Here is a 15141-nt window from a genome sequence, read left to right as displayed (position 1 = left end):
AGGCTCATCATGGGGCAGTTTTTCAGTGTAAAGTCACTCATTTGTCCCTACGTTAAGATATTATTATTATTATTATTAATTGTATTGTGGAGGCAGCAGAAAGCTTGAATTAAGATTGTGGCCCCACGGTGCTAGGCCCTGTGCATACACATAGTAAGAGGGAGTCTTGCAAAACTAAGCCTTTTGTAAGTTTAAAACTAGACACTTGATATATTTTTGTTTTCAAAAACTGCTGCCCCATTATGGCTGTTCAGTGACCGGTGTGCAATGCATATGTCTGTGTCAGTCCAGTTCTCAATGGACAGACATCCAGGTAACAACAACAACAACAAAAACACAATGGAAAGCGGCACTAATTTCCCAACTCATTGGCAGTCTCCATCCTTGCCGACCTCAAGCACAAACCGAGCGAGCAGCACACTGAGGCCCGACTCTTCTGGGAACTGGGCATTTCATGCAAAGTTCTTAAACTCCTGGGTTTGGCCCTATCTCCATAAATTATTTCAGCCCTGGATTCAGCTGAGTGTGCAAGGAACAAGTGAGCATGGAGAGCAGCCTGAGCTCTCCGCTCACCCCCAAAGCCGCTGCCCCCAGGTCAGTGCTGAAGCACTCTGAACAGGCTGGTGCCTGGGCTGTGGAGAGACAACTTAGCGGTAATTCCCCAGACGAGGTTTGTTTTCCCTTAAGAAAAGCACTGGCAGGTTTTCTTGGCAATTCAACGCGGGGAAGGGATAAGTCAATGGATCATCGTTTAGTGATGTTTTGATTTGTTTTTCGTTAACTGCCAACAATGTGCTTGGCACTACATGTGACAAGGGGGAAGATTCAACAGATGAGCAACCATCCTGCCCCTGTGCAGAGCACTGGCTTCCAACTTGCATCACCCGTATCAGATCTGATGGCGAAATGGCAAGGCCTTCCCGGCGTCATTCAGATAGACCTGGGAAATTATAGCAGATACTTCTTCTGTAGCATGCTGAATTCAGTGGAGCTGACAGCAGCTGAGGATAGGCCCACACTGTATATCTGAACAAATCTGACAGAGTTTAGTAACCCCCTTCCCATTCCTATGCCCTTGAACTCAGCTTTCAAGCTGTGGTGATCGGTTTTGTACTGAATATAGGACAGAGCAAGTTTAATGTGCTTCCATTGTGGCATGATATAGGCATCCATAGGTAAGGAACTGCCTGACATTTCTTGCATTCCTGGGCAAAGAGCTCAGATAGGGATTATACAGAGATTCATTTGTAGAGATTAAACTGGCAGATCTCAACTAAGTGAAGCCTTAATGCCTGCCCCCGGCATGCTGGACAGGAGGTAATCCCCATACTCTGCCCACTAGGAGAAGGTTACACACAGACCTCAGTTTATTTGTTAAGTTATTCCTCCATTCCTTCCTTGTCATCACACAGCGATCTCTTAAGCAGCTGGGATTCTTTCCCTGAAGCATTGAAACCGATACCTTGCCATAGGCTGGGCGGCAAGTGGCGCAGAAGAGAGTCACCATTGCTGATTCTGTTTCCCAGCCCTACGCTCCTTCTTTGGGAAGGGAACAGGAGCTCTGAAATCAAAGCAGAGGTCTCATGTTGTACACCAGCAACTGGGAGATGAGGGCTGGAAAGCAAGTGCAACAGAGCTATACATTCAGATTGCGCTTGTGGCGAAATGGATTTAAATAGACTTTGCTCACCAGAGTTTCAGTCCATTCGACTATGAAGTAATCGTTTGGGGCTACAGGGCCTGATCCTGCAGCCCTATCTCATATAAGACACTGCACCAGCCTCAGCTAAAGTGCTCACGTAAGCAGAGGCTTCAGGATTGGGCCCATAGCTACTAAGCCGCATGGGGCCCAATTCACTGAAATGAGAAGAAAAATGCTGCTTCTCTGCAATATGTTCTCTCTTTCCATCCTGTTCCCGAATCCTACTTCCCAGCCCACCCTAAATCAAGCAACTGGCATGCAGCATGCTGGGCAGCGGCATACGTACACTATACAGCTGTGCACATATGGCACACATGTTTCAGCTGTATTTGCTAGCTATCCAGATGGCAGTAAGGCTGTTTTTCTGCCTGGTGGGGAGAAGAATCAACCACAGTTGTTTTGCAGAAGGAGAGAGTAATCCAGGCATGTTGTTAAGTACTTAGCTATCCCCACTCTGCTCCCCTGTTCAGACTTCTCCTCCGAGATGGGAGTTAGAAGGGCAGTTGTATATTCTGGAAAGCAACTCCGCTTTTTAAAATGAGAGCAGCAGTTGGTTATTGCTGCACTACACTGGGTCCCTTCTGTTTGTATCTATGCCACCAGTAGCATGAATTTCTCTCTCTCTGCATTTCTAATGCATCCATCACTATAGTATCTTGGCACCAGACTGCCTAGCCACTCTGTAGTGTCTAGCTGCTAAGACGACAATGCTGTCAGAGCATTACTGGAGTGGTACACAAGCGAATAGCAGTTTCTTTCCCTAGAGATTTCCACAAGTGACTTCTTGGTACTGGCTACTGGAAGAGATATTCCCTGATATCTGTGGCTCTTTCCTCAGAGCAACATCTTCCCACTAATACAAAAGACTGTTGGGATCGACAGGGTAGTTCCTGCTCCATGCTGGGATAATGAGAAAAGGGCCTCACTATCTGCATGCACTAAAACACTTTAAAATAGTGCAAACGCTTTTGCTCGTTTTTCTTGCTGCTGCTGCCTCGTCTCACAGACGGCAGAGAGGGGCTACGACCTGTAGACCAGGCGTGGCCAAACTGTGGCTCACTTTTACAGTTAAAGTGTGGTTTACGGAGCCTCCCCAACCCCCCTCCCCATTCTTCGCCTACCAGACTGGGCGTGGGGGGTGGGGAGCTTGAGGCTTCTGTCCTGTGGTGGAACTCGGAGCTTCTGCCCTGCAGAGAGGGAGTCTAAGGGCTTTAGACTCCCCTGGGGGTATCGGGGCAGAAACCCCATGCCCCGGCAGGTGCTGCTCCAAGCGGCAGATTGTGCATGTCTTGCAGCTCTCAAACGCTGAAGATTATTGTATGCGGCTTGGAGCGTCAGTAAGTTTGGCCACTCCTGCTACAGACCCTCAAATATAGGGCCATGGTGTTTCCCCCATTAACGCACAGCTCACCATCCTGAAAAACGTTCGGCTTCCATTGCCTGTCCTAGTGATGTCAGTGTGGCCATTTTCTATTCTATTGTATTCCGGTTCTTATACCTCGCCCATCACCATGGTATCTGAGCATGTGACATGACAAGGCTCTGTTTCCATAGATTCTCTTGTACCCCCTATCATTCCTGGTGGCCACTGTCTTTCAGGAGCCCAGATGCTATAGTGGGAGAAGACATGCTTCCAGTGCTTTGTTAATGAGAACAAAGTTCCATCTCACCTCATTCTGAGTTCACTTATGTTGGCGAAATTCCAGTGGCTTCAGTGAAGGTACATTATTGTAAATCTCGAGTAAGAGTGAGATCAGAACAGGCCAAACCATGTTCAAATGAGGCAGAATGATGGTATCAGAATGAATGAAACACCCATGCCAGCATGTTTTCAAACACGCCACTATTTGGGCTAGGCTCCGGAGACACTGTGAAAGCTAGCTCAGTAACCAGCAACAATGCAGCAGTGTCTCCATTTCAGTTTACAAATTCAGTTTTGCAGCAAGAGGTGCTTATGCCAGAATAAGTGGCAGAGTCTTCCACCATGTCATTCATTTGCATCCCACTGGTGCTGAATTCTGGAACAGCCAGTTTAAGAACTGAGAAAACTCAAATGGCAGCAAGATTTCCACTGATAGGAGGGGAGGCCCGCATCTCTCTGTCTGATCTGGAGAGCTGCCCACATTGGCACATATGCAGTTTTTTGATGTTCGCCTCTCAAACTCCTCCTCAAAAATATGGTCCACGGAGCCCCAGTGAGTTGGAGTCGCTATGCTGGGAGCAGATGTTTCCACAGATTCATTCCTCCCCTTCAGCTAGGTCAGCATTTTTCTAAACCTTTCCACCACCACATTTGTACTCCTTTCTTTCTCTTCAGCATTTGATAGGCCCACTCTCCAGGCTGATGGGTGTCCCAGGGATGTTTTACTCACGGTTTTCACAGCTTTTTGTGCTACTGGGAGCTGAATTTACCGCCCTTTCGCATTCCTTCACTGCTGTCTGCTGGTGTCCGTGTCCCTCCCTTGGCTGCTATTCACTGGTAGTTGAATGAGTGTAAAAGAGATCCCACATCCACAGGACTTAACTCTTCAGCCCACTGATGGTCACTTACAGTGTGTGTGTCACCAGGAGCAGATTGAGGCCCTGATCTGGCTGTCATTGAAAAGCCTCCCGTTGACTTTACTACAGGTTGGAGCCGGCCCGACAGGGTTTGTTCTGGCTCCAATGCTGTCAGCAGAGAGACTCCCACTGACTTCAGTAAGAGCTGAATGTGCCCCCAAGGGAGGATCCCTGCCTTCAAGGCTCATCCCCCAACAGAGCTCTCCAGGTGTAGCATTTCCATTGTGCATGGCAACGGAACTTTGCAACATTAATCTGGCCCGGGAGCGGTTTAAACCATTTCCGAGTTACACTATTATGATTTCCAGTGCCATGGGAGTACATGGTGCTTTACAGGAAAGGGAGATGACAAGGCCCCTGCCATGAACACCACACAATCTAAATTAGACAGATAACACAAAGCTGGGCAACGGAACAAGGGAGAAGAAAGTAAAGAAAACAGAGAAAACTCCCAACACACCTCCCCAAACTAAGGAAAAATGTTACACAAAGAACACAGTCTTGTGCCTGTTGTTGCTTGATGTCTAATTGGCTTTTTCACCTGATAAAAAATCCTGTGACTGACAATATGTATTGTCTCTTTCTGCTGTAGACACAGTCAGTTATCCTTCCCTCTCCCCTAGGGCTCAATCCAACTCCCACTGAAATCAGAGGAAAGACTCCTATTGACATCAATGGGTATTGGATCCAACCCCCAGTCCCTGCCTGCCTGACCCTAGTCTGCTCTCAGATTATCCTCTTCAGCAACTACGGTGGCAGTGAGGTGGGACAGTGCGCAAGCACCGAATCATCAATACTGTTATTGTCAGCACCTTCATTCACGTCCTGCATGTGCTTTGTCCCTTGACCAATTTGTGTGTTGGCCACAGCTTGATTCATCAATAATGTTAGTGTTATCACCCCAGTCCTATCTAATTCTGCCCCCGGCATAACTTGGAGAGCAGCGTTCATATGCAGAGGGAGGCACAGGGAAGCAGGACCCTGCTCCTCAGTGAGAGGGTAGAGTTTTCCCACGTGGCAGCCAGCACTGCCTGAGAAGCTGTTTTCCAGGAGGTGCTCTGTTGACAGACACCTGGGGACAGTGGCCAGAGCAGCTCACAGAGAAGCAGAACAATAATCCAGGTTTGGCAAATGAGTCAGAAGGATCCGGGGGACCATTTGGCCCTGGTGTAAACAGGTGCCACTTCAGTGATGCTTACTCCTGAGCTGAATTTGGCCCCCTGGGTCCAAGCTCAGGTGGCTCACTGGAGCTGCTCCTGGTGCCACAACGTCCACACCGCTATTTTTAGCTTGAGCTGAGCTAGAGTGAGTCTGTCTACCCAGGCTGGGTAGCACACTTGCAGCTGCAGTGTAGACACACCAGTAGGGCCCAGTCCCATACTTGAAATAAACGTCAGGGTTTTCTGCTACGTAGGAATAATCCTATGCACTATATAACATTGCTTGCCATCTTGTACCTGTAAATCACCTGGACATGCATAAGGCATATCTAGCTATGGGAAAGCTCTTATAGGGCAGTGGGAGGGCTGCAGCACTGGAGATATCCTTGCTCACAGAATCACAGTCCAGAAAGTACCACCAGCTCATCTAGAATATGTGAACCCCGTGCACATGCATTCTTCACCACCCCTACACAGTACCTAGCACAATGGGATGCAGCTCCTTGCCAGGGCTCCAAGGTACTGCCGTAATACAAACAAATCACGGTCTGGGATCCCAGGCGCACTTGGGGCAATCAGGGCAGATAATGTAACTGTAAAAAAAATCCATATCCAGAGAATTAAAACAAACAAAACAAAAAATCAGTGGCTTGTGCTAGTTCTTGTTTATTTACACATCCATTTCATGACACACACACACTCACCCACCTGCATGTGCTATCGGACAAAACCAAACACGCTCTTCCTCAGCCCTTTTCAAATAACATGTTCCTTTAAATAACAATTTGGGAACATGTGATGATATTTTGGATGTGTTCTTAAACTCGTCAAGGTGGTGAGCTCTCTCTTTTGCTGTCCCAGGCATGATGCTGCCTTTCTCCAAGTCCTAGGGAAATTATGCAAGCGAGAGAGGCAGTAGGGAAGCTTCTTCTAGGAGTAAATCCAGGGAACAGTTCTCCCCACCAGACCCAGCAATGGGCATGGGTGGGAGCTTAAAAACAGTCTTCCTCACTCCCCTATCCTGCCAGTACCCCAGTGAGGTCGCTGAACCCTTGTGGAAACACTAACTCATCTCAGGTTGGAAGGAGTGATATAATAAAGCCAGTGCTATTAAGCACTAGACATTCATGTGAACCTTCTGGAAATTTTTTTGGCATATTGCTCAACACAAACAATGAGACAGTTAAGTTACACTGCGTTTTCTAAAAGGACTCATCGAAAAGCCAGCCAACTACCTTCCCAGTGGGGCTCTAAAATATTTTAACTCCCAGCACAAAAATAAACCAGAGGAATTAAAAGATAGGCAAATTCAGCAGCTTATTCTGGCAAATTGTAGAGGCAGTTTGCTGTCAGGAGGTCTTGCTTTATAGTGTAAGCCTGTACGTTTTGCTGCCTAACGTTGCCTTACCAACCCTACAGATGGGGCCAAATTCTGCTCTCATTTACACTTATGTAAATCCAGAGCAAGTCCGTGCAAGGCAGCGAAGTTAGTCCAAATTTACAGCAGTGCAACAGAGCAGGATGGGCTCTACCCAGGGCCTGGTTCTTCTCTCACTTACGCAGCGTTATAGTAGTGCAACTCCACTGGTTTCGCTAGAGTTGCTGCTGATTTACACCAGTGAAAAGAGAGAGTGGAACGGGCGTCATAGTGTTTATAGGTATGAGCTCATAAGGCATTTGTACGAAAATGAACATGTTCTTTTGATAATGGAAGGGAAATATTGGACCAGCTCCTCAGCTGATGTAAATTGGCATAACTCCATCCAAGTCAATGGAGCACCTCTAATTTACTCCAGCTGAGGATCTGGCCTGTTACTGTGACTATATCTATTGTCCTACTAATTGAGGGAGCTGTTAATGGATCCTGTACCCACTGCTTTCCCCACTTAGGGTAAGTCGATAGCGAAAGCTGTGTACAAGCTAGCCTACCCCAGCTAACTGGAGTCCAGTTAGGGTGGGTAACAATGCCAGTGAAGACAGTGCTGCACAGGTACCCCAGAACTGGGGTACACACTCAGCTCGTTAGCCTGTGCTGTATTGTCTTCACAGCTATTGTTACCCTTGGTAGTTGGATTCAAGCTAGCTCAGGTAGGGTGGCCCGTGTGTAGCTTTAGCTGTGTAGACTTCCCCTTACTTTGCTCCACACCACTGTCAGTGGCCTCATGTCACAGCATCTTTCCCTCCAGTGATGGGGATGGGATGCATCTTCCATACTTTATTTCTTTAATGGGATAGGACAGGATCGGACACAAGAGAGCACAGAGCTGGCTGAGGGCCTGGTCCTAATCCCGTGACGCCAATGGCAAACTTCCCATTGGCTTCAAATGGAGCATCTTTGGGTTCCAAAAGCGTTGCCTCTGAATCATAGCTATCAGAGATGGAACAGACTTGTTACATCAGATCCCATCCATCCTCCTGCCAATGCAGAGTTATTTCCTACAGTGCATTTTCTACAGTGTGCTCTCTGCATTGCTTCCAGCCTGTGCCTGTCTGGGGAACAAGGAAACAATAATAGTACTTAGCCCTTGTGGACTCCAACAAATTTTACAAACATTAACTAATTAATCCAGGGGCCCACACTTCAGCTGCCATTGGGATACCAGCCCAGTGTCTTCTTAACATAGATAAATATAGGGTAGTGCCAATTTCCTTGCCTTTCTGGCAGACAACAGCATTTTTCATATTAGAGAAATCTTCCTTCCTAACTCCTCTATACGTAAAACTGGAGGCTGTGCTACTAGCTGGGAAGCAGCGGGGGGAAGAGAGATGAAGGGAACATTCTAATTAAGTGTCTGTCATAGCCTGAAATTTAGAAATCCCCCTGCCCATGCATTTATGAGTAAACTCACCCATAGTGAATGGATAGTTCTCTGAAAACATCTGCTCAATGGGCAGCAGCAGTCAAAAAACCTAACAGAATGTTAGGAACCATTAAGAAAAGGATAGACAGAAAATATCGTAAAGCCACTATATAAATCCATGATCCACCCACACCTTGAATACTGCATGTACTTGTGGTCACCCCGTCTCAAAAAGATATATTAGAATTGGAAAAGGTACAGAGAAGGGCAACAAAAATGATTAGGGGTATGGAACAGCTTCAGTATGAGGAGAGATTAAGAAGACTGGGACTGTTCATCTTAGAAAAGAGATGACTAAGGAGGGACATGCTAGAGGTCTATAAAACCATGAATGGTGTGGAGAAAGTGAATAGGGAAGTCTTATTTACCTCTTCACATAACAGAAGAACCAGGGGTCACCCAATGAAATGAATAGGCAGTAGGTTTACAACAAACCTAAGGAAGTACTTCTTCACACATTGCACAGTCAACCTGTGGAACTCCTTGCCAGGGGATGCCATGAAGGCTAAAAGTGTAACTGGGTTAAAAAAAATTAGATAAGTTCATGAAGGATAGTTCCATCAAGGCTCTTAGCCAACATGATCAGAGACAGAACCCCATGATCTGGGTGTTGCTAAGCCTCTGACTGCCAAAAGCTGGGACTGGACAATAGGGGACAATAAAGTGCCCTGTTCTGTTCATTCCCTCTGAAGCATCTGGCACTGGCCAGTGTCAGAAGACAGGATACTGGGCTAGATGGACCAGTGATCTGATCCAGTATGGCTGTTCTTATGTTCATCCTAAATCTTTGTATGTCCCCCATTCACGCACTAACTAAACCTGATCCTGCTTAGCTTCTGAGATCTGATGAGCCAAGGGTGGTCTGGCTGCAAAAAAAGGTTTGCCCTCTTTAAAAGAGTAAATTAGAAGCCTGCTTCCGCTCTCACTCCTGCCTGTGTAAATCAGTGTATCACTGACACCAATACTGGTATTACACCAGTGTGAGAGCAGAATCAGGCCGTAAATCTCGAAATACTCTAGTATAGAACCTGTTCTTGACACTTAAACCTGCTCTTGAAAGAGTCCTTCCCCACCCATGTGCATAGCCAGGGCTTGCAACACCTATGCCCGGCAGCCCACTTCTGGCTTTCTCTTGGGCGAATACCAAAACCCCAATCTGAACTCCCCCTCTTTGGGGAATGTTTGGATCCAGACCAGATCTGAACTTTGTGTGTCAGATCTATTCATAATTAACGCACAAGCCTCTTTATAATTCCCCCATTAAATATGAGTCAAGATGGGAAGTGCTCCTTGGAAACCTCTATTCTAACATTGTTATTAGAGAGAAAACCCATATCTGTCTGTGTTCCTGTACTGCACCACCATCCTGCTCTCTGATCCTCTCTGAAAAGCTGAAATTCTCCGTGTGCACACACTCTTGAATAAACCCTTATCTCGAGGCTGCTCCAATTTATACCTTGTCACAGTGTATGGAAAAAAGTGTCTTCTAATCCCAGCTGGTGATTTTCTCTAGGATTTTAACACAGGGATCTTTCTTGAACTTTGTAACAAACATGGCTCACAAAATAATTTGTTCTTTAAAAAAAAAAAAAAAACCTTCACAAAAGGGGGAGGGGAAGCAAAGGAGGGAAAAGATTTTCCTCCAGTTTTTGTTTTGTAACTGGCGGACATGTGTGCATCAGGCTCAAGTATTTCATGGTCCGTTTTACTTCCACTTGATTTAACTTTCTTGCTCTCACTTTGAAATCGTTCCCACTTTTCACTGAAACCTTCCATTTTGCTCTCCATATTGCTTTGATCATCAGCTGTGACTTCTGTTTGATCTGAGATTTTCGTTGGCCCCATCATATCCTTCCAATGATAACAGATATTTTGTTTTTGTCGCTGCCATGGAGTCTCCTTTAACAAGAAAAATGCCCAGCTTAAGTCCATTGTGGAGTTGTAGGCAAGGGGCTACTGGAAGTGAAGCACAGTGGGTAGCTGCAAGTGTCAACAAAGGATTGAGAGTAGGCAGGGAGCTCTTGAAAGCCAAGTAAACAGGCTGTTGGGAGAAATTGTGAGCTAGTGGAGAGAACACAAGACTAAGGGTACGTCTGTACTACCCACTGGATCGGCGGGTAGTATTCGATGTATCGGGGATCAATTTATCGCATCTCGTCTAGACACGATAAATCGATCCCCAAATCGACACCTGTACTCCACCTCGGCAGGAGGAGTAAGTGGAGTCGACAGGGGAGCCGCGGTGGTCGACTCGCCACCATGAGGACAACCAGGTAAGTCGAACTAAGATACTTTCGACTTCAGCTACGTGAATAGCGTAGCTGAAGTTGCGTATCTTAGTTCGAACCCCCCCGCTAGTGTAGCCCAGGCCTAAGTGCCAATAGAATTCTTGTGTTCCATTCGTAGCCAGGCCACTGATTTACTGGGGAGCATTATGGATGATGCTTAACATGACTGTTACGTGAGAATGTTTTGAGTGTTCCTATAGAGCGATTCTGGCTTGCTTTTGGCATAAAGGAAGGAGACTGCTCCCCAGCACACCAATACAACAGAACACAGGAGGTGGCTCTATTACTTAGTAAACATTAGAGCGGGTCCCTGATTCATGTGCTGTGAGAATGCCACCAAGTGGAAGACGGGTTTTCCAAAGAGAGGGAGAGAGAAGAGCAGGTTCCCTACATCCCCAGTATTACCAATACTGTGCTATACATTTTAAAAATTTGAGGAAAATCCTGTGAAATTTGTTGGCTTGTTTCTGGAGAAGTGCAAGATACTCCTTGAGGTCTCATCAGACAAACCCACATCCTACAAGCTGAGAGACTATGTGTTTGGCAAACATGTTGGACATGGAGGGCCATTGGAATCCCTCCATTAAAATCAATAGCATTACGCCAGGGATGAATTTGATTCAGAGTATTGGTTGTACGCTCTGCATTATCTGCTCACGGACCTGGAGACAACCTGGGGGGAGAGACGTGGATGAGAAGGGCAAAAGCACAAAGGAAGCTTCCCCAATTGTCTAACAACCCCAGGATCAGGATGAAAGGGACTCTGCTGGGCAGTCAGACAATACAGAAGAGTTCAGGTATTCCGGTGATGGGTATAGTATAAAATCTTAGATTGACAGAAAGACAGCCAGCCTGGGTAACTAGTGTACAGGAATGGGTTTCAGATAAATAACTCAGGGCATGTCTACACTACAAACTTAAGTCAACCTATGTTAGGTCAACTTACAGCCACCGCAGTAATTACTGTGGTGGTTCATGTCCACACTGCCCTTCTTCTGTCGGTAGTGTACATCCTCACCAGGAGCGCTTCCACCGACTTAAGAGAGGCAGTATGGGGGCTCTGTTTGCAGTTCCCTGCTGGGAGCCCAGCTGCCCCCCGCCCTGGCTCTCTGGTCCCTTAGAGCCCTCCCACCTGCCCTGGGGTGACAGCCAATAGCTGATCTAAGAAATGCAGTATCTATACAGACGCTGCGTTGCCCTAACCACACCGACATAAGCGCTACGCCTCTCGTGGACGTTATGATGTTGGCATAGTAGGGCACTTATATCGGTGGGAGCAAAGCTGTAGTGTGTGCACTAACATAATTAGGTTGACATAAGCTTCCTTACATCAACCTAACCTAGAGTCCAATTTTCTATATGCAGGAGAATCTCACTGATTTTCTCTGAGTGCAAGGCCCACTGGCAGTTCTGTAAATTGGTGAGTCCAGCAAAGCACAAGAATAATACCATTGACTTCAGCTGGGAGAGTTCTCTTTAAAATTGGACCTGAGTACAGTGGGGCTACTCATGTATTAAAGATAAGCATGTACTTAAGAGTTTTGCAAGACCATGATTTTAAATAAATCAAGGCTATTATAATTTATTTATTTATACAAGTGCCAGTTATTTTTATTAATTTATTATTATTAGTTATTAGTTTTTATTATTCAAATACTTCATATTATACTAGAAAACATTCAGGAGTATGTTCTGTGAAAGTCTGAAGTTATTTGTAATATAAGACCTCACCACAGCCCTCTGCTGTTAAATCTTGGCTGAGAAATAGGGTGAGACTGCTGGGTCTTGCATCAGATTTATGGCGTGTGGATTACCTGAGCGAGAATTACTGTCTCAAGGTTCTACTCGGCAACGATGCTGTATTTTTACATCTACATCTGCTGTAAGTGCTGATTGTTGTTGTCAAAGCTCAAGGGGCCAGATTCGGATACCCTCGCGCGCTCGCACTATAGTACGGTACTCTACGAGGAGTCCCACTTAGGTCAGTGTGGCTGCTTGTGGAGTAAGGTGCTACTAGGGCCGGCGCTTCCACTAGGCAACCTTAGGCAGTCGCCGAGGGCGGCAGATTTGGGGGGGGACGGCATTTTGCCGTCCTTGGCGGAAATTCGGCGGCGGGGGGGTCCTTCCGTTCCGGGTCTTCGGCGGAAATTCGGCGGCGGGTCCTTCACTTGCTCCGGGACCCGCCTCCAAAGTGCCCCGAAGACACGAAGCGGAAGGACCCCCGGTGCCGAATGCTCAGAGGAGGAGCGCTGCTGCCTAGGGCGGCAAAAACCCTGGCACCGCCCCTGGGTGCTACTCAGTGTGAGTGAGGGGATCAGAATCTGGCACAAAGGTTGCAGTATCCAAATGAAACCAGCCAGGCAACTAAGCACAAAACCGAATTAGAGTAAACATTCTGGGCCATATCCTGCCATCAGATTTTAAGCAGAACTGCCCCTGCTGAAATCAAGACATCTCACACTGGTTTCATTCCCATGGAGATCAGCAGGGGAGTTCTCTTTAAAAAGAAAAAAAACTGATGGCACCATATGGCCTTTTATCAGTCAAACTCCTATTTATGTTAAACAACTGCTAAATAAATAACCTACAATTGTTTTGTCATGCCTTCAAGCACAGATATTTTGTTTGTCTGGCCTAATTTTTTTTTTCCTGTTACCCTTTCTAGGTTCCCTGCTATTCTTATGGTCAAAAGTTGTCCAAACTGGCCATTTTGAGAATAGCCTGTAACTATATCCTTTCCCTGGCCAGACTAGCTGACATGGATTACAGCGCTGACCACAGTAACATGAGCTTCTCAGAATGCGTGGAGCAGTGCACTAGGACCTTGCAGGCAGAAGGGAGATCTAAAAAAAGGAAGGTATGTTTCAAGAGAACAAAATAACACAAATAATCCAAGGTGGTTTCCTTCTTTCTCCATCCTTTGCACATTTCCTTATTTTTATTCCTTATTCTTTCCCCATTTTTTGGTTTTCTTCACCTCCTCTCCCCCCCAATCTGTGTGATCTTGTAACAACCACATTCCTCTCTAATCAAAAACTTTTCCATCCTTCCTATTCTCTGGGCCAAGCTCTTCCTCTCGCTACTTGCCCAACACACTTTAACATGACCACGATCCTATTAGCATTGTCTTGTGGCTGTTATTTGTTAAAACAAACCAGCCCTGGGTCGCCTTTTGTAGATCATAAAACACAATCACTCAGCTGTGTTTTCTGTTTTGTTTAATCGAACGCTTATCTCCAAAAAAAATCGTCTGACAACAAAATAAAAAAGAAGTAGCTAATGGAGACACTGTACATATAAACACATTAGCGAGATGTCTGACCTGAAGAACATATGGGTATCTTGGGGAAACAACACTAAATCTAATTACACATTGCATTCCTTCAGGTTACTTAACATTGAACCAATTAGGGGAAATCATCATCAAGCTGCGTTAAAGAGGAAACTGAGCATTCTGCCAGCTTTCCTCTAGGAAAGTGACATGGGTAAATTAAAAGAGTGATTGATGTCTTTGTTCAGAGTTTTACGACAAAAAGAGTTTTGTAAACTTGAATTGAACTTCCCTCCGCATTCTGTACCCAGTTGTCATGCAGGATAATAAATCAGCAGGACTTTAATGGATGAATGGACAGCTAAGCTGAGCAGTATTCACCTTCTTCGGTTGTAGTAAGATCTACCTCTGATTCAGAAAGGTTTCCTCATTTTTTTCCCAACAAATACTTTTTTCAGAAACCCAATTTATAAATAAAACAGATTTGCACTCTCCCGGCCTCTTCCTTTAACTGACATGATTAATATTTATGACTTAGCACACCTTCGTACTCTGTCCCGTACAAGACATACACAAAAAGACAAATCCCATGCTCCAAGATGGTTACTATTTAAAATACCGACAGAAATCAGGCTGAGACACACTGAAAGGTCCAGAGGACAGAGTCGACTTAGACATTCCTTACATATATTGCTAACACTTTACGTCATTGTTTCTTAACCAGTGGGGTGGGTGGCAAGGGATCACCTGGATGGTCTTATCCCACAGGTTAAGAAAAAAAAATGGCGTAATTTCATGGTGAGAAGGAACCATGGCAGGGGCAGAAAGAGACCAATTCTCTACCTCTCTGTGCCTCCTGTTGTCACCCTGCCCCTGCTCCATCCCCTTCAGCCCCACAGGGCAGCAGTCCCATCCCTTACTCCCTCCTCTCCTGCATAGCGCTGAGTCTGTGGCAGAGGACAGGACAGTCAACTTCACAGCCTTTTCAAATAGTGCTCGTGAGGCGAGAGAAGAGAAGCACAGCCCAGAACCAGTGCCCCACTTGCCCCAAACTCAGCACCCCAGCAAGCTGCAAAGGATCAGGAGATGGTGGATGGCAGACCAGTTTTTTGGATGATGGATCTCCAATAGTTTGAGAACCAGTGTCCAAGATTATGGAAACTAAAAGAAGGGTTAAAGACATAAAAATCCCAGATTTCAAACTGCTCCAGATTCATGGGTGTTCTGAGCTGTGATTTAGGTTTGGACTGGTCTTTAATAAACAACTAAACATCTAAATCCTGACATTTATGCTGTTTAT

The 15141-nt window shown here is 46.0% G+C and overlaps 1 protein-coding gene across 1 annotated transcript in view; it reads left to right on the top strand.

The window, feature by feature from the left end:
• ATOH8 (atonal bHLH transcription factor 8) overlaps positions 1-15141 on the top strand; it is a 32732-nt gene that overhangs the window by 3851 nt on the left and 13740 nt on the right. Inside the window, exon 2 of the mRNA XM_054030912.1 lies at positions 13236-13427. Coding sequence (XP_053886887.1) covers positions 13236-13427 — 192 coding nt within the window. The remainder of the gene's footprint in view (positions 1-13235; positions 13428-15141) is intronic.

This window comes from Malaclemys terrapin, chromosome 5 (assembly GCF_027887155.1).
Source record: "Malaclemys terrapin pileata isolate rMalTer1 chromosome 5, rMalTer1.hap1, whole genome shotgun sequence".
Taxonomy (NCBI): Eukaryota; Metazoa; Chordata; order Testudines; family Emydidae; genus Malaclemys; species Malaclemys terrapin.
This window is presented reverse-complemented; position numbering and strand designations above follow the sequence as displayed.